This window comes from Colias philodice, chromosome 22 (genome assembly GCF_061535455.1).
Source record: "Colias philodice isolate Cphi_HAF_F1 chromosome 22, ilColPhil1 Martin Lab GWU primary, whole genome shotgun sequence".
NCBI lineage: Eukaryota > Metazoa > Arthropoda > Insecta > Lepidoptera > Pieridae > Colias > Colias philodice.
This window is the reverse complement of record NC_143107.1, coordinates 6,334,405-6,355,342: the sequence shown is the minus strand read 5'-3', so window position 1 is coordinate 6,355,342 and position 20,938 is coordinate 6,334,405. Positions and strand designations below refer to the sequence as shown.

At 33.0% G+C, this 20,938-nt stretch overlaps 1 protein-coding gene across 1 annotated transcript; it reads left to right on the top strand.

Annotated features, from left to right (window-relative positions):
- The first annotated feature begins 13,708 nt into the window (after window positions 1–13,708).
- On the top strand, window positions 13,709–14,998 carry LOC149478492 (serine protease inhibitor-like). The gene has a single exon (XM_089709235.1). The coding sequence runs from the start codon at window positions 13,724–13,726 to the stop codon at window positions 14,954–14,956; it is 1,233 nt and encodes a 410-aa protein (XP_089565361.1). The 5' UTR covers window positions 13,709–13,723; the 3' UTR covers window positions 14,957–14,998.
- Window positions 14,999–20,938: the final 5,940 nt, after the last annotated feature.

Sequence of the window (20,938 nt, the reverse complement as noted above, 5' to 3'; positions counted from 1 at the left end):
TCAGTAGTTAAGGCGTGATTGAGTAACAGACAGACAGACAAAGTTACTTTCGCATTTATAATATTAGTATGGATTAAAATAAATATGAGTCTAGTGTACAAACTGTAAACCAAACTCTTTATAAACTTGTTTAAAATATTGCTTTGGCGGAATATCGAAAAGTCAAAGGGACCACCTACATCCATCCTTAAGAGTCACCTCACATATTTCCGTCAATAGTGACAAGAGGCAATTTGGCTTCAATTCGGATCACGTCGCACGAACACGTGCGAAAATAGTTTATTTAATAATACAATATGCTCAGTAAATATACTGGCTGAGATTTTGTATGACGTGCATGGAATACTTTATACTATGTAATCTAAAAAATCTATCGAGATTTATGGTATGGATTTATTTATAAGGAAGAAACAGTTTTTCATTCTCTAATACATTTCATTTTATAATATTATCATCAAATATTTTTTTCGTCCTATAAAGTGTATAAGTAAAAATCTACGTAATTGTTATATTTCATTAATTGGTATTTAATATTATACTTTAGGAATAATAATAAATCTAAAAATGCCTGAGCACTTTATTATGGCACTAACAGAATCAAATTACTGTATAATAATTAGAACATTTCACAAGAAAAAGGTCTCGGCTGATCGCGGAATTTTTTTAAGTAAATATAATTAAACATTTTTTAATCTATTCCTTGAGCTATAATATCATAGACTATTTCAAGTATAAAAAACTGTTTATCTTCATCGTAATTTTATTATAAAAAATTTCGTGTAATCATTCCTACATCCATCTTTTACTTCGTCCATCTTTTTAACAGTTACTGTCTTGGTTATAAATCACATTTATTCAATCAATAATAAACATACATACATGTTTCTTAGTAAAAGAAAAACAATTTTCTTTAAATTGTTTTATTAATACAAACTATTTCTACAAAGTTCTACGCCTAGGTCTAAAAGTTGTACCTAGTTCGACTAAATTCATCGCAATAATGCAGGAAAGCATAGCACAGTATGCTATCTGGTTACAAAGTATAATAACAGGGAAGACTGACTCGTCCAATAATTTCTCTCGGGATACTCTGGTGTAGGGTTGGCACGAACAAGTTTTTAAATTTTTAATTTTGTATAATTACGTATATTTTGTTGTTTGTGTGTTGGTGTTTTGTGTATGTTTTCATTATCTTGTAGAGTATTTTGGATGGGTAGTGGTGTTATATCGTACTGAAAATGCTTTTCAACATCTTTAAACTTTTTAATATTTGTTATTTGTAAATATATTAGTGTATTTATTCACAGTTATAATGAGAAACATATAAATAACAAAAATTAGTTTTATTTAAAATAATTTGCTGTTTGCAAGAAGTAAAAATAATTTAAGAGTGCGTGATAGAACTATAAAATATTCGAATTGAAACTTTATATTCATATTAGTAAACAAAATGTCAATTTTTGTACATTATTTTAATAATACATTTCTACGTTTACTACAACACATTACACGAAAAATAATAAAAAATATGTTTCCACCTCGTGCCAACCCTATCACCTAGGGACGTTCGGACCTCATAGTCTGCACTGAGCTGGGACTAGATAGATATCAAAAACATTCCTATATCTATTCGGAAAATATTGCATACACTTTCGTAAATGTTTAAAACAATATCGAGAAAGATAGAAGCAAAATGTTATTAATCTAGGCTTGAGAACAAAGACCTATGAAATATGCACTAGATTATAAGTAAAATCATAATATAATATTATGTATAAGCTTTAAAATTTGTATTCATAAAAAGCAATATTTTAATTTAAAGATTTTTCTGTTAACTTTCTTTCTTTGAACACAAGCTATTTAACTTGCAAAATCTCATACCTAAACTTGTATTGTAATAATATGTATTTATTTCTCTAGCCAAAAATGTTGATTGCACATTTTGCTCCTACGACGTAATATTTTCATCACGATGTGTTCCATCACCATTTCGAGCAACGTAAAAAACCTTCAGATGATCTGAAAATTTCAATCGATTTTTTAACTACCTGGTCAAATCACAAACGATTTTTACAATTTACACCTGCATCTTACCTGCATTTTTCGATTTATTTAATTTTGTACCCGCTCATAATTCAATTTATTTCTTAAACTGGAAATTTCAATTAAGCTCTAATTGCAAACTATTTTTTATTCCAGCATTTTATCGATTCTATTAACTCTTGTTACCGATTTACAAACTAAACCGGTAAACGTGTTATCGATTTATTAAATTTAAAATATTTAGCCCATTATTTCGATTAACTCCTGCTACCGATTTACGAACTTAACCTAGCCTACCCAAGCGAATCTTTTTAATATCCCCCTTTTTAAAGCAGCACAGATAAGATGCAGCCCCACAGGATGCCTAGGTCACGAACCAATTTCCACGACGCGCGTGACACAATATTCAATTTCCGATACACTGAGTATTTTTAAACGTGTTTAGTTTCCAGATTCGCGATAGTACATGTTTGTTAAGGTTCTAGAAAGATTTCTGTGTAGATTTAGATATTTATGAACGAACTTTTATGTGAAAATGAATATTTTAAGGGTTTTGTTTTGATATCCTTGTGAAATGAGAAAAATAATAATCCTATCCTATCCTATCCAACTAATATTATAAATGCGAAAGTTTGTGGCTTGTGAGGATGGATGTATAGGTACCTACGTATGTAAAGGTCTGTTACTCTTTTACGCAAATACTACTAAACCGATTACAATGAAATAATATAAAATAAGTCCTAGGCTTTTTATTCCGGAAATCCCGCAGGAACGGGACCGGGTTTTTCGTTGAAAACGTGGGCGAAGCCGCGGGCGGAAATCTAGTAATATATTAAAGTGATGATTGAATGTTGTAAGTTGTAACCTAAGGAACATTATATAATCCTAATAAATCTAGAGCCTTATCTTTTATTTTCTATTTAAATTACTAAATGTTTTTAGAATCGGTACTTGAAGTGGACTGTTCTGTTTGTAATAAGATAAAGCCATTTTGCTTTTCAAATTCAGAGGATCAAACTATTTTTGTTCAAAATCTAACTCTATTGATTAAAATGATACTTATTAATAATATTGTCTTCATTAAATATTTAGTTTCATAGCATTCGAATGCTTTTTAAAAGAGATTTTTAGCCTTGTTGTGGAATTGCTTCTAAAAATTTCTCATTTAGGTATAAAGAAATACTATCTAAATATTAAATTCGACAAAGGCCGCGTTCCATCGATAAAATATTGTATTTATTGTCTTCTTTTAAAATGAAATTAGTTGAATATAAGAGACGAGGTTTAAAATCTAAATCTCTGAAAAGGCTGAATCAATTTAATAGACTACAAGGAAGGATAGGAAAAAAATATGGGTCAATTGAACCACCAGGGGACAGATAGAAGAGCATAAAATAATAAGATTCATCACTATGCCATCACTTGTAAGCTGTCCAACTGAGTGCAGATGAGAATTCAAAAGTACAGGTAGACTCGGTAAATTTTGGTCATATATTTTTGTACGGCATTCTTAACCATCGATAGATACATTAAAAATAATAAGAAACCGCTCAGTGCCGTACAAAACTGGTATTTATTTGCTAAAGTTAAAAATTGCCATTTTATTATAATCAGTGTCATTAATTCAATAATCTGCCCTTACCTTAAATATTTAAGATCAAAGCGTTAGAAAGGTTACCCCTTCTAATAACTTCCTTCTCCTGATTAAACATCTAATCATTATATTTTCACCTATTTCTTAATTTATAAAAAACGACGTTTCTGTTATTTTTTTTCAGCTTTTACATCATTTTCTTCGCTGCTCCGCTCCTATTATATTATACCTACTAGCTTTCCGCCCGCGCCTTCGCCCGCGTTTTCAGAGAAAAACCCGTTCCCGTAGGATTTCCGGGATAAAACCTATCCTATGTCCTTTCTCGGGTATCAAAATATATCTATACCAAATTTCATGCAAATTGGTTCAGTAGTTCAGGCGTGATTGAGTAACAGACAGACAGACAGAGTTACTTTCGCATTTATAATATTAGTATGGATTGTACAAAGCGTAATGTTATTTTAATTATAAATTAAGCCTTTCTTTATTAAAAGAGAAACCAGAGAAACAAACACAAAACCGAACCAGTAGTTTCTGAGATCAGCAGTATCAACCAAAAAATATCTTCAGCTTTATGATATTACAGCTAACAGTACAAAAAAATAGCGTGTGTGCCGAGCACACGTGTCAGAAGCGAAGCTTCTTTGGTAAGATTCAAAATTTCAAAATCGTCGCCTTACTCCATGACGTGACGGTATTGCCATGACGCTACCTTGAAATTTTACTCTCAACGCGTTAAAAAAGTTTCATTTAAAATTACTATGTAAATAGTCTAAATACAATTATATAATATATATGTAGTACTAGTTAGTATTGTTACGTAGGTATGTCACATATTATATAACTGATGTAAAGGCGTGTCACAATTACGTATAAGTACATATATCGCATATCTTAGTTCCAACTACAGAAACATAATCCTGAGCTCAAGGGCTTATGTGAGTGTGTTGAGTGCTACAATTTACACCACATTTGCATTTAGGACCTTTTAGCAACGAGCAGTTTTGGCCTCCTATAGAGCTCTATAAAAGAGCTTTTAAAACTTTCGAAACGTCTGTAAAAAAATATAAAATCAAACATATAATATTATTATATAGGCATCAATCACGTGTTAATTTTTAAATTATTAAAATTTTAATTATTAGATATGATAATAAATTTTTAAAGAACAGAAAAAATGGATCGCGGGATACAAACCCGCGTCTTCCGCTAAGTTCGAATTCCGCCTCGTGATCGACTTTCTTCTATTCATAGTTCGATAAGGATCTTGATTTTAGTTCAACGTAAAAAATTTTCACGAAAACATATGCTTAGTATTTAAACCGCTTAGTGTGTACAGAGCCTTAAGACTAAACGTTTGTTTCAAGATTCTCTGTTCATTTAACTCTTAGTAGCGATAAAGGAGAAGTGGCGTGATTATGTTCGCAGTAAAAAAGCCGAGATACTTAGAAGTTTTTGCCAAAAAAACTGTGGGAAAACGAAAGGTGTGTATAGAACCTATGGAACTAATGAATTAATATGTTTATTGTTTAATCCTGCAACTAGGATTTTCTTAAATAAGAGCTACAATAAGTGGCCTACAAGATACTGTCTCCAATTTTTAAATGCGTTTTTTATATCTGCAACCATCAAATATTACCTACGACTGTTTACAATCCATATTTAAAATGACTATTAAAATGAATATTTACACACAGTTGTATTAAAACAGTCTAGGTATATCTGTGAAAATCTAAGCAAATAATCACATGTACACAGTGAACTTCTATAACAGTTATATACCAAACTAGCTTCCGCCCACGACTTCGTACGTGCATCCCCGTTTTTCCCCGTTCCCGCAAGAATTTCGGGAAATCCTTTCTTAGCGGTTGCCTACGTCCTAACATCTACCTGCATGCCAAATTTCAGCCCGATACGTCCAGTGGTTTGGGCTGTGCGTTGATAGATCACTATATCAGTCACCTTTGAGTTTTATATAATATATAGATTAATAATTAAAATCCACTAACGTTAAAACATAGTTAGCTAAAAATAGAAATCTAAAAATAGTTAGCTGAAAGTTTAAGCAGTTCCTAAATCCGATAAACTACAACAAACTACATACCTATGTATAATAATATGTAATGTTGGTAAATTTGTCGGTGCAACTAAAAATGAATTTTGGAAGTTAGCGCTGTAGTTCATTCGCAAAATACGGTTTAATAACTCTATGTCGATGGAAAACTAAATCTATTTCGTAGTAAAATTTCATTTTATTAAAATTTTATTATTTCAATGATACGGAAATTTTATACAAACAAAAACAATATGCATTTTATAAAACAAAACGGCTTCATTTATAGCTATAAAGAAAATAAAACAAATGCTTTTTCTTACTTCATATACTAACGCATTCCACAGTCTTTTTAAATCGACTACCAAACCCAAACTATCCCATATCTAACACGAAAGCTTGTAATCAACACATTGCTACTTAAGATTTATTTCCTCGCATTTTATTTTAGCTAAGAAAGGCCATTTATTCCTTAATACGTAAAAGCTTCCTCTTCAAGTGTAGCTTGGAATAAACCTTTAAGAGTAAGGAATTTCTATAACAATTTCTGTATATATGTATGTATGTAACATGAAAAAATTACTATCAATGCATGAAAATATCAAAATACCATATTAATTTATAAAATTTAGAGTGATTCAAAATCAGATTCTATCTACTAGTATAGTGGATTTTGGAATTGGAAAAGGATATTTTATCGCAGAATAAACTAATTTTAAAATTATACCATAATTTCGCCTCGTGGCGACGATAAGTACGTAGTACCTATTCGTAGTAATCTATGGTACCTACTACTGAAGTTAAATTTTACGCTCTTACGTTACTTGTACAGTTTTGACGTGACATCGTCTTATAATTCGATAGAGCTGGTTGCACGCACGAAAAAACATGACTCATGCGGCGTTACCTCGCTCTGAGGCGTTCCATGTAAGGCTTGAAGTGCAAGCGAGAGCGCGGAACGAGCGACAAAGAAGCACAATCGGACGTTGTCACGTTCTACTATCGTCAGTAAACCGACTTTACAGACAACCAATTTTTTTTTTCAAAAATAAGTCATATCTATGTGATAGGGCATTAAGTAGAGCGAATTAATTTTAAACTATAACATTCAATCTTGTAAAGACTAGACAATCTAGTGCTTAATTAAAACTAAGACAACACTTTAAAGAATATAGGTACTTTTGAAAAACGTTTTTCTAATATAAAGTTTTTATCACGATCTTGTCTGCAAGTAAAACCACATGCACAGCTAGTTTCATTAAACTTTAGCCTCCACGGGGACTCAAACGTAATTCCCATAGTCCCCCATTACCACTGTACATAGAGTTTAATTACAAAACAGTAATTTAGTTAAACAAAAGGTAAATAGAGCAGCGTAATGGCATGTTTCAGGTAACGGTTTAATGAATCTGAATAATTAATTACTGGAGTTCCATTTCCGTGCCTACTCTACTACGCGATCCCGCGACATTTTAGTGCGCTCATCGTTTTTTTTTTTTGCTAAAACCAAAATTTTATGTATATGTATTTATAATCAGGCGAATATAATATATCGACTTGGTTGCCAGTCAAAAATTGGCCGCAAGCATTTGTTTGTTTGTTTGTTTGAACGCGCTAATCTCAGAAACTATTGGTCCGATTTGAAAAATTCTTTCGGTGTTAGATAGCCTATATATCGAGGAAGGTTATAGATTTATGTTTCATCACGCTAAGACCAACAGGAGCGAAACTGCGGGGTACAGCTAGTAATACATAAATTTTTTGTTTTAGCAAAAAAACGATGAACGCATTAATATGCTGTGGGATCTTAGACTATACCGCCATTTTCTAGTGTTAATTTCATTTTGTTAAGCTAGCTTCCTTTTGCGGTTTCGTCTGCTTTTTAATGGATTCAGCAGGATGCTGGTTTAATAATAATTCTTTTTAATGTAATTTTTGTAATGGCGCGGGCGCGGCGTGCTAGGTTCTTTATTTAACGACTGATTTACCTTGTTGGCTGTGAAATTTTTAGGTGTGTAAACAAAATACAAATAAAAATATTAGGCAGGTACTTACCAAATGAAACTAAACAAAAGTTTAGATTACATACTAAAATACAAGTGGCATAAGAAAACCAATGCTGTTTTGGAATGCCAAGCTGAGACGACGTTCAGCTTCCCTTAATGAAATACAAGATTTCCGCTTACAGCTTCGCCGGTCGCCCGCGTTTTCAAAGAAAGAGCCGCATAGTTCCCGATTCCCATTCCTGTGGAATATCCGGAATAAAAAGCTTCTGGTGGTGTCTTATTCTGGGTCTTCAGCTACAAAATTTCAATGAATACAAAAATTCATTGAAATCGGTTCAGTAGTATCTGCGTGAAAGAATAACATACATCCATCCATCCTCACAAACTTTCGCATTCATAATACATATAAGTAGGATGTAAAAAACTTGTTATGTATCTGTGATGTGTATTCAATGTAACCTATGAGTTACAATAAACAATTTGTACTTTATTTTGTTTTATTTTTACCATTATCCTCCAATTTCCCGACGCAGTTGGATAAAAACAATAGTCATGATTAAACAATACATAATATTATCCCGTGAGAAGTAACATCTGTAAAACCTTTGATATACAAATGTACTGTTATTATAGGATTCCTGAATTTGCCTCGAGCTCTTGTCGTAAAAATCAACTTTCTTCGTACTAAGAATTGGGAGAGTTTCTTTTATACATACCTATTTATAAAATTACAGGCTGGGATTTTAGAAATACAGCTTCATTAAAAATGCTATTGAAATAATGAATAAAATCTTTATTCATTATGAAGAATATATTATTACACACCACATTAAATTCGATAACTTACTTTATTGAAGACTCCTGAGAAAGTGTGTGTTCTAAGTTCTTTCTACGCAGCCAGCTGCAGCGTTTTCAAGATAATTATGGATAATTTATTATGATTTTTGTGGTTACCTATGGATAGTGAACTAGCCTTATTGCAACAAAAAAAACATTTGAGATGAGAAAATCCTCTATGATACGTAGGTACCTACCTATTTTCTTATAACCACGCGAACGATGCCGCGGGCTGTAAGTTAGTTTTATGTGGTTATACACTAAAATAATGAACTATCAATGAGCTTTATTTTTAGGCTAAATTTATTCCCTTATCATGGCTTATTCCATAGAATTATTCCAAGATATTCTACGTTTCCATCGTTATATATAACTAGATTTCCGCCCGCGGCTTCGCCCGCGTTTTCAAAGGAAAACCCGCATAGTTCCCGTTCCCGTGGGATTTCCGGGATAAAACCTATCCTATGTGTTAATCCAACTTACCCTCTATATGTGTGCTAAATTTCATTGTAATCGGTTCAGTAGTATTTGCGTGAAAGAGTAACAAACACACACACACATCCTCACAAACTTTCGCATTTATAATATTAGTAGGACATTTGCCTACAGTCAGGGATAGCACTGCAAAATAACACAACTGTATATTTCATAGACGGCTGGAGGCAAGATGAGATAGTTAATTAATATACTACCTCAATATCATTATGCAAATATCTAGGGAATATTATTATTTACTTGTGGTTAATTATGGATATATTATGTATATGGCAATTTCTAGTACATTTAGAATATCTTTACCTATAGCAATCATCGATTATTTATTTTAACGATCACAGACCTCATTTCAAAATCGGAAAATGCTCTAAACTGAATTACTGCTTTTATCGTCATAGAACAAGTTGAATATTTTGCAAAGATATTTTGCACAGATATTTTGTGAAGAAAATAAAACCACAGATAATTTAGGTAATACTTGTATACGTAGTATATTATTATTAGTCTGTGGTAATACTATAGTTACTATAAAACTTTACAACTGCTGTTGAGATGAAAGGTTTCCAGTTTTTGTTTTACCACAAAAGTCTGTACTTAATTTTAACGTTTAATTAATTTGAATATTTTATAATTATTTTCACCGCCCTTGCTTCAGCGCCATCTATATCTTATTATAAAAAACGACAACACGAACTGTTGGCTAAAGATATTACAACTTTGAAACGATAGATGGCGCTGATATCAATTTATCACACGTTACCATTTTCGCAATATTTTCCCGCCATGAATTATTGCATTTTGCACGCCTCATAAGCGAAGCGTTGAGGTGGGTACTACTGTCACTTCGCGCAAAACATCTGATTTTTCAAACTTAAAATGTGTTTATGTATCATACATTGCACTTGTAAGATAATACATACACACACTTATTAAGAAAAAACACTATTTTTAACGTTCATGATATTTTTGATGTCATATTTGTTATTTAAACTAGTTAAAAAACAGTTTAAAAAAGTTCTGTCTTGGACGTCCGTGTGTCTGTATGTGCGGATCCTTTTTCTTGTTAACACGATAGCGACCGAAATACTTTACTAATCGAGTCTTTTTTTTTCTCTTACGCTTGAGTATGCTCAGGAATAGAACCCTTTCATTTTTCAGGGTCTGATTCGATGTGGTTTAATTGTTATTAAATAAACAAAAATAATAATTAATAAATATTTATTAAAAAAAAATTATGAGGCGTGCACTTTTGGATTTTCCAAATTATTGTTTCTTTCTTCAGTATTGTTTTCTGTGTGATAAATAAATAGTGTTATATTGTATTATTAATATTTTGTAGGGTTTTAAATATTGCGCCAATAATACGGTTTCAAACTTGTATCCTCCACACTCCATAGTCCACAGACTCCACACCTGAAAAAAAAGTAGGTTAGGTTAGGACCATAGAGATAGTATGTGTTAGGAGTTAGGACACGGTTAGGATGCCGTTGTTATTGAGAAATAATGCAGCCTTCGTAAGTTGGTATGTGTCTATGGTAGAACTGTTGAATTCGGTCCAGATGCTTTTTACTTTATATCAAACATTCAAATATACAAAAATTAAAATCTTCCTCCTTATAATATATTCTAATGCATCTATAAAAAAATGCTTATCGCCACCTTATCGCACAACGGTTATCTAATAACGTACCTACATAAACTTTGCGTAGTTCGTGTATAGAAGCTGTTAAGTATGTGAAACATCTGCATATTTAATTACCTATTAACAAAAAAGTAAAACCCATAACCTATTTTACATAACGGCCAATGAACCTTAAACTGTCCATAGAAACGATGTAGTTAAAAATGTATATTATGCTTTATCTGAACCCGCATAACAAATACCTAACTGGCATGCAAATTTGACGTTAAATAATCTCTCTGTTTACCATCGAGCTGTTTACACAAAGCATTATTGAATTAATGAGGTGTGCTAGCTTCCATTAATATCAAAGAGATTGCATCAAATCAGAAATAATTTGATAGTCTATTGATTCATATTTAGTAACCTGACAGCTGACGTTTCAAAAATGGCGGATGTTCTCAATTTGTAGCATATTTTTAATTTGTAACCTCTTATTAGTAGTTATTCTCTTTCTTTAATTATATTTAGTACCTAGTTAATAAATTAAATCAAATATCTATCGCTAAAGGTAGGTAAACAATTTTTAGTCTTAGTTTTTCAACGTCTCATAAAAAAATGAAATACCCTCGCCAAACTTTAACAAAAAACTAAAACTTTTCATAAGCCTCCGCCTGTCATCAAATTGGAAAACTATTTCTCAGTGCTATGAATACAAAAGTATAGCATTAGAACTGGAAAACAAGCTTTAATTATATTTAAGTAACTAGATTTCCGCCCGCGGCTTCGCCCGCGTTTTCAAAGGAAAACCCGCATAGTTCCCGTTCCCGTGGGATTTCCGGGATAAAACCTATCCTATGTGTTAACTGTTAATCCAAGTTACCCTCTATATGTGTGCTAAATTTCATTGTAATCGGTTCAGTAGTTTTTACGTGAAAGAGTAACAAACATCCATACATCCATACAAACTTTCGCCTTTATAATAGTAGTAGGATGTAGGTACATTATCAGTGTGACACATCAATCACTATCTTTTATTGATAATTTGGGACAAATTCTCGCATTATTTATTTCAAGTAATCAATAGTAAAATTTAGGGTACCTATTGTTTTGCTAGCCTAGTTAAGAACTCGAAATTATGATAACAGTTAGGAATTAAATACGTTTAAATAAATCGCGTTTAAATCTGTTAAAGCGTTTATAAAGTTAAATAATACTGACGGATCTAAAAGAAATAACATTGTAAATTATGCCATGCCATGCTAATGCCAATCGTGCTATGTGTGAAAATTGTCCTGAATTAGACTTTTTTAATATCAAATAGATAGTAGGTATGTGTATGAACTTTATTAGGGAAGGCACTTGTCACTCCTGAGATACAGATAATTATTAAGCCCAGCTAAGAAGATGAGCAATGCAGTGTTAATTTAAAATATTTAAAGTTTCTCATAAACCCCATGAATTTATTTCCCATTTATGATAATTTTAATGACAAAATAACTAATTAAAGAAAAACTCGGTCACACTTTGGTTCGTACTAAAAACTCCATAGATTAAACCAAGAATTCCCAACAAAACCATTACACAAACAACTACACAAATCTTATATATAATATCTTAGTTCCGTAGATTCGAATAGGTGAAGCGTAAAACATGTGGATTGTACAGAATGACCTCCCAATGGACAATACGGTTTTGCGTAATTATAGGCTGGCTACAGACGAACGGTTTAAAATCGCAATATGTGTTATAGGTATATGAATAAAATTATACATTCCTGCCAGTTCATTTAAGAGGTAGTACAGAAGCTGTATGAAATGCATGTTAGATAAAATAGGGAATTTTTTTTTATATTGGATTGATGCATGGTTGTAGAGAAATCTCAAATATTATGGAAGTTGAACACGCCGCGCTGCGTCGCGGTCGCCCAGTAATTTGCAGTAGTATATCAAGTAGAAGTTTGGCAATGCACAAATCTGAAATCATTAAGGTAGTTAAATGTAAAAAAAAGAACAGCCAATAAACACATTACATTAAAATATGTATTAACAAAATTTTAAAACTAAACATTTAACATCTTAAGTCGATCACAAGCCAATTAAAAGTTTTCAATTCTACTCATCTTATATGATAATTCTCACTTAAAATAACTAGCGGCACATGAATAAAATAAAAGCTTTTATTTTCTTGAACTTCTGAAATTATTTAAACGCTAAAGAAACTTCGCGGTTTATTCTTCCGTTACCATAATTCCTCAAAATCGTCTTCAATTCTAAAATCTTTTATCTTGAGGGTTATCTTTATATTCACATAACAAAGACAACTTTATGTTCAAAATGGAAGTAAACTTTTTATTTCCTCTGTTTATGTGCCATCAAATTATTTAACAATTTGTTTCTTAGGTCCGTTTTACATCACAAATATGCTTATCACAACATAAGTACATAGTACCTATAAAGCAAAGTCGTTTTCTCTGCCCTTTGTATTAAATCGTAAAAAAATACGCAACGGATTTTGATGCGGTTCATTTTAATAGATATAATGATTCAAGGGGAAGGTTTTAGTATAATTTTTATTTAGGTTTTAGACAAAGCAGGCGAAGGCGCGGGCGGAAAGTTAGTAAACTATAATATAGTATCCATTTTAAAATTTCTATAATATGGTGTTACTTCCTCAAACATTGACATTAATAAAAGCTATAATAAAAAGAATAATCACCTCCATTTAAGCACCATAATATTCCATCAACAACAATTACGTACCCTGATCAGTCTTAACGATAATGTCTTTATTATGTTGTCCGTTTATTGTCTGAAATATTCCGACGAATGCACCAGAGTAAAATCGCAAAGCTCTCCAAACAAATCGTGACCCCAGATATCCAATAAGATTTTAAAATAATTGGTTTATTGAATAATAATTATGAGTCTGCGTCCAATCGATTAGAACATCATACAGGTTCCCATATTAATACTCACGCATTGTAAATAGTTGTTTCGGCTCGTACCATTAGATAAATTCCATTGTTGAGGAGCTTCCATTGAAATTGATAAAGTCGCCGTTTGACTCTGCCTATGCAGTGTGAGTTTCACCTCAGTGCTAATAAGACGTGTGCAATGTGGAAGGTCGTGGCGTTAGCAAGCTTAGTCGCTGCCGTGCCAACTAACCCTAGTGTAGACTTCACACCCATAAATCAATTCGCGCTGAAACTCCTGGACAATGTCTACGCATTTCAAGAGAGTTTCGGCCAATTAAACGTCGCGATATCACCGCTATCAGTATGGAACATCTTCTCCTTGCTAGCTGAAGGATCTTCCGGTGAAACTTTTTTGGAGCTGATGAAGGAACTCCGCCTGCCAAACGATTTACGGTCAACGCAAGGACTACACGCAGCTGCAGTTAATCTGCTCAAAAGCGATGATAGAGACGTTACCCTGAAAGGACAGTCAGCTATGTTCGCTGACTTTAATTATAAAATTCATAAGGAATTCTGTGATTCAGCGAATTATTATGGTAATGCAGTGTATTTCGTGGATTCTTCTAATACAACAAGGCTTGCTGCTGATATAAACTATTATGTTTGTGTGGCAACTGACGGAAGGATACGGGAAGCCGTGCAGCCGAAACATCTTGAAGATTTACGGATGATACTGGTAGATGCGCTTTACTTCAAAGCAAGTTGGACTTATCCATTTGATCCTACACAAACTAAAGAAGAAGCCTTCTATAACTCACAAGGTAAAACAATTGGATCTGTGAACATGATGTACCACAAAGCACCACATAACACGGGCGACGCAAATTCAATCGGCGCGCAAATATTAGAAATGACTTACGGAAAGAACGAACAATTCGCGATGATGATACTCCTACCATTCGAAGGAATGCCGTTGAAGACACTGCTGAGTAACTTGGCCAATCAACCATTAGGTTGGATGACGGAATTCAGGAGCGGAGGGAATCTTCCAGAAATAGACTGTTATATCCCACGTTTTACGATATCCGCGCAGACTGATTTAATTCCTCCTCTACAGTACAGTGGGATTCAAAGGATTTTTGACCCAGATAAGGCTGAATTACCAGGAGTATCAGATAGTGCGTTATACGTGTCAAAAACTATACAAAATGTAGAATTAGAAGTAAATGAAGAAGGAACAGTAGCCGCTGCGTCAACAGTAGTTGGTTTAGAAGATAGAATATTAGGACAGCGATTTGAAGCCAATAAAGAATTTGTTTTCCTAGTTTTGGATAGGTTTTCTGGCCTTATACTTTTTTCGGGCGTTTACGCTCAACCACAAGTTGTATGATTGTAATACATGACTGATATTATATATGTGATAATATTTAAATGTTGTTTTCATTTACCTGTTAGTATAGGTCTTGGAATTAATTAATCATGTTGTTGTGTAGTCGTAATCGATTATATTGCTTTAACTAAATGTAAATAACGTTCTTTGTGTGACCTACATAAAATGGAGATTTTATCAATGATCAATTCTTCCAGTATCATTAATTTTCAATGTCATGTGTGTGGAATCATTTGTTTACTATAATATTGTTGCAAAATAACATATCTTTGTTAATATGTATTCATGATAATATATCAATAACCAATTAAGATTATTCATGTATGGTAGCTGAATGGAAAATCTTTATAAAGTTTTAATGGGGGAAGATTCATCCAATGTAATATTTGTTGTAAGTAACTAGTTAGTTATAAAATATATAAAAAAGCGAAAAAAAGAAACCAATTCAAATAGGTATACCGGCCGAATTCATAAATTCATCCTCCTTATTTTGAAGTGGGTTAAAAAACTGTTTTGTTTGGGTATTTACTATTTACTTGATATTACTGTATAATAAATTTACTAGGCCAATCATAAAATATAATTTCAATAAGCAACGCGGCTGAAACCGCGGGGCGCAGCTAGTCGACTATAAAATGGTGATTGCGATACTTATGTATTTTATACACGCAAATCAATGATGTGAGAATATACTAAACATGTAGTTTGCTTACTATCCTACTAGTTTAATATGAAATTGTATGGAACTTGGAAGGTTGGTTGGAACTCTTGTAAAAACTGATCAAGTGTTCTGAGGGATATTTAGTCGTGCAATTTAAAAGGCACATTGAATAGGTGATATACCTATATCATTTTGTACAAAAATCATTTTGTTATACTTAACGTAAACATTGTAAACATATTAATGATGAATTTCATATTAAGCACAGCCATCCATTACTTAAATAAATTGTCTGTTTGTCTACAAATCAAAAATATAGATAAAATCTTATAATTACATGTTTGAATATAGACAATCATATTTCTTGACAACCCGGTAACTCAGTGGTCAGTGACCCTGGCCTTTGCCCCAAACGAAGTAATACCTATGCATTTTAATTATTATTCTTTAATATATTATATGGACAGATTTATGAAAATAATATATTTCTAAGTTCAATACTTACCTACCTATTTCTCCTTGACCCACCGCGACCGCTTCTTCGCGGTAGAAGCTACAGCTACGTTCAAGCTAAAACTCATAGGTAACTACATACTTGTAAGTTGTAAAACATTTTAAAAGTTAAAACGTTTTTAATTTGAGATTCAGTATAAGTTCTTTACGAGTAACAAATGTCGAATTAACTGTTAGGTAAACGTCCAGAAATATAGCACAGCTTTCCGGCTTCGCCCGAGTTTTCAAAGAAAAACCCGCGTAGTTCCGGGATAAAACCTGTCCTATGTAAAATAACTTCTAGTTTTCTGCTCGCGGCTTCGCCCACACACTAAGGGGAAAGCCCACATTGTTCTCGTATCAGTGGGATTTGCGGGATAAAAACTATCCTACGTACTTTGTCAGGTCTCAAGCTATGTTTGCACAAAATTTCATCTTAATCAGTTCAGTGGTTGAAGCGTAAAGAAAAATACAGACAGAGCACAATAAACACATAGTTACTTTCGCATTTATAATATTAGATAGGAACTTTGGATATTCTAAGCTCTTGTTAAACATTTATCTGTATCATCTGAAGGGTTTACATTCAAATGAATCGTGTTGTAACATCTACTCGACTGCGTGTGCTTTGAATAATGATCTTACTTCATTTAATTAAGACACATCACTATATTTACCTACTAGGTAAGTACTTTATGTCCCTCGGGTATGACAGTTGAATTCCAGTAAGTAGATATGGAGTAAGTTTTTACCCTGTCAGATCTGAAAGCATATAGAAAAACTAAATATATATCAAACTAACACGTATTTTAACACTGTATATAATAGGTAGGCGTAACAAAAAATACAGAATTTTGACCTTAGATTTTAACTAAATTCATTTTCATACCAATTTGTTTTATTTTAAATAGGTAAAAGAACTATAAAACACACTTTAATGGTATACCTAATCAACGAAGTCAATTTATTACTCAGAATAATAAGAAAATAATTTGGAAAATCCAAAAGTGCACGCCTCATAATTTTTTTTTTAATAAATATTTATTAATTATTATTTTTGTTTATTTAATAACAATTAAACCACATCGAATCAGACCCTGAAAAATGAAAGGGTTCTATTCCTGAGCATACTCAAGCGTAAGAGAAAAAAAAAAGACTCGATTAATAAAGTATTTCGGTCGCTATCGTGTTAACAAGAAAAAGGATCCGCACATACAGACACACGGACGTCCAAGACAGAACTTTTTTAAACTGTTTTTTAACTAGTTTAAATAACAAAAATGACATCAAAAATATCATGAACGTTAAAAATAGTGTTTTTTCTTAATATGTGTGTGTATGTATTATCTTACAAGTGCAATGTATGATACATAAAGACATTTTAAGTTTGAAAAATCAGATGTTTTGCGCGAAGTGACAGTAGTACCCACCTCAACGCTTCGCTTAGGCGCGGGTCAAACACAAGCGGCGCGGGCGCGGGCGTGCCATAAGCGCACCTCTTGAATCTGTTTTGCACCACGTCCTTCTTATACATTTTGTATGAAAGAATTTTGGAAAGGCGACGAGGCGGCACGCCACGGTTGCGCCGCGGGCGTACCGCAGGCGTACCGCAGGCGCGCTTCCCCCATCGCATCCAAATAGAGGTCAATTCACGGTCATACACAATCAAAAACAAATCGGGTGGTAGGAGACGGTAGCCTGTCAGTCAAAAATGTGTTCTCTCTGTGTGGAATTATATAGAGCTGCTATTACATACCCTTCTTCGTTTTGTTTTTAAAGGTGAATTGAATTAATCGATGAAATGATTTACACAGGTGATGGCAGTAGGGAAAGTGAAAATGAAGAAGAGCATAATGAAAGTTCCCATGTATTTACAATGTCAGAAATAAAGATAATCCTGATTTTGATTTTGTTTTTTATTTATTTGTAATTGTAATAATATTGTGGAATAATCAGTACTGTAAATACTTTTGAACTGAGATTTTAATGATAAGATTTATATGGTTTAAAATTTAAATGTAAACCTGTGTTTGAAAACCATATTTTATCTATACTAATATTATAAAGAGGAAAGGTTTGTATGTATGTATGTATGTATGTATGTATGTATGTATGGTTTTCACGCATAAACTAGGTACTGGACCGATTTTGATGAAATTTGGCACAGATAATCTTTAGGCCCTGAGAAAGAACATAGGCTACCTTTTATTGCGAAATATGTACCACGGGCGAAGCCGGGGTGGACCGCTAGTACAATATAAATTTTGTGTTATTTTAACCTTCTTTTCTTCCATCATTACACCAGTACTACTTTAAAATTACTTTAAAAGTACTATAAAATTTTCCAAGTAAATTCCAACATTTCCAACAAAGATATATTTGCAATCGTGGGGTTATCCTCGCTATTTACTTACAAGGAATTATCAAAACAAAATCGTTACTTTCAAATTAATGTTAATCTCTTTTAGCACAAAAAACATAATTTTACTAAATTATGCATGAAGAAAATGCATTTAACCACTCTATATAAATATCATTTTCGGACGCCAACAGCGCGCCCGCGGTGCGCCCGATGCGCGCCGCGCCGCTTGTATATGTCCCGCGCCTAAGGCGCGTTTTTTGTGCTAAAAGAGATTTGAAAGTAACGTTAATTTGAAAGTAACGATTTTGTTTTGATAATTCCTTGTAAGTAAATAGCGAGGATAACCCCACGATTGCAAATATATCTTTGTTGGAAATGTTGGAATTTACTTGGAAAATTTTATAGTACTTTTAAAGTAATTTTAAAGTAGTACTGGTGTAATGATGGAAGAAAAGAAGGTTAAAATAACACAAAATTTATATTGTACTAGCGGTCCGCCCCGGCTTCGCCCGTGGTACATATTTCGCAATAAAAGGTAGCCTATGTTCTTTCTCAGGGTCTAAAGATTATCTATGCCAAATTTCATCAAAATCGGTCCAGTACCTAGTTTATGCGTGAAAACCATACATACATACATACATACATACATACAAACCTTTCCTCTTTATAATATTAGTATAGATAAAATATGGTTTTCAAACACAGGTTTACATTTAAACCATATAAATCTTATCATTAAAATCTCAGTTCAAAAGTATTTACAGTACTGATCATTCCACAATATTATTACAATTACAAATAAATAAAAAACACAATCAAAATCAGGATTATCTTTATTTCTGACATTGTAAATACATGGGAACTTTCATTATGCTCTTCTTCATTTTCACTTTCCCTACTGCCATCACCTGTGTAAATCATTTCATCGATTAATTCAATTCACCTTTAAAAACAAAACGAAGAAGGGTATGTAATAGCAGCTCTATATAATTCCACACAGAGAGAACACATTTTTGACTGACAGGCTACCGTCTCCTACCACCCGATTTGTTTTTGATTGTGTATGACCGTGAATTGACCTCTATTTGGATGCGATGGGGGAAGCGCGCCTGCGGTACGCCCGCGGCGCAACCGTGGCGTGCCGCCTCGTCGCCTTTCCAAAATTCTTTCATACAAAATGTATAAGAAGGACGTGGTGCAAAACAGATTCAAGAGGTGCGCTTATGGCACGCCCGCGCCCGCGCCGCTTGTGTTTGACCCGCGCCTTATGAGGCGTGCAAAACTCCAAAAAATTTTGTGTTGTCCGCGGTCCACAAATTCGAGTCTCGGGAATACGTAAATTACGTTTTATGCATACCTATAAAGAATCGTAAACATTTCATCATCTCATCTTCAGCAAAGTGTCAGTGTCAGTGTGCATGTTGTGCCCACTGCCCACGAAGGTTTAAATAAACACTTATTTCACAAAATCAACCATATTTACAACTGCAATTTAATCCAAATAGGTATCATGGACTTCCAAAGCATCTACATTCCGTTTTAGGCAGTCGATAGGCACACATACCTTGCTTACCTTGTAAGTGCTATTCACACGTTGTAAATGAAGCCTCAAGATTGAGATAGTCATAGTTTGAACTTTACTTGAGTTCATTTTATGGTGTAATAAAATATTTTATGATAGGTATATCAAGATGGCATAAAACAAAAATAACTTCCGATAGAACTTTTATATTTGAATCCTGTTATTTTTAAGTTTTAACCTCAAAAGAATTTGAAAATTTTGTATTCAGGTAAAATCGTGAACACAATGGTATGAACAATTATGTAAGCCAATTATCTCCGCGTTCAATTGTTTCTTTTTTATAAATATTATTTCCCACGTAGAATATGATGTCATAGTAAAGATAGGGACAGATTTACGGTGTGAGCGGAGATGCGTCGAACGGAACAATACAGCTTTTAATTTTTAGTTTTATAACGAAAAAGCAACGAAAAAAAGATAACTATTCCGTATTTACAAGACTGCGTCATTATTTAGGCCACAGATAATAATATATTTCTATACTGAAGAGCTCTAGAATAAGCCCAACAACTGGGCTTATTCTAGAGCTCTTCTTTTCTGTCTTTGGCAAAATTCAACTAACTGCTTTATACTAGTGCTAAGCAGAAGCGAATGAAAAAAGTTCATATCGTTATCGAGAGCATAATATTTTGTATAGGGAATTTGAACAGCGCCCCTGCCGTGCGTAAAAGGAACTAATGTCGATGCCGATACGAATACTTTGACTATAGTTTTTGGGGTCGTGATTCAGCTAGAGTTGCAAAAAAAATATTGTCGAAAATAATTCAAAACCGGTATTGAATTTATCTTTTACAGAGAGACAACAAATAAAATAAAAAATAAGTTTTTACAATCGCTACATTAAGTTGAAAATTCAGAAAGAAAACGAACATTTCCTCTAACTAT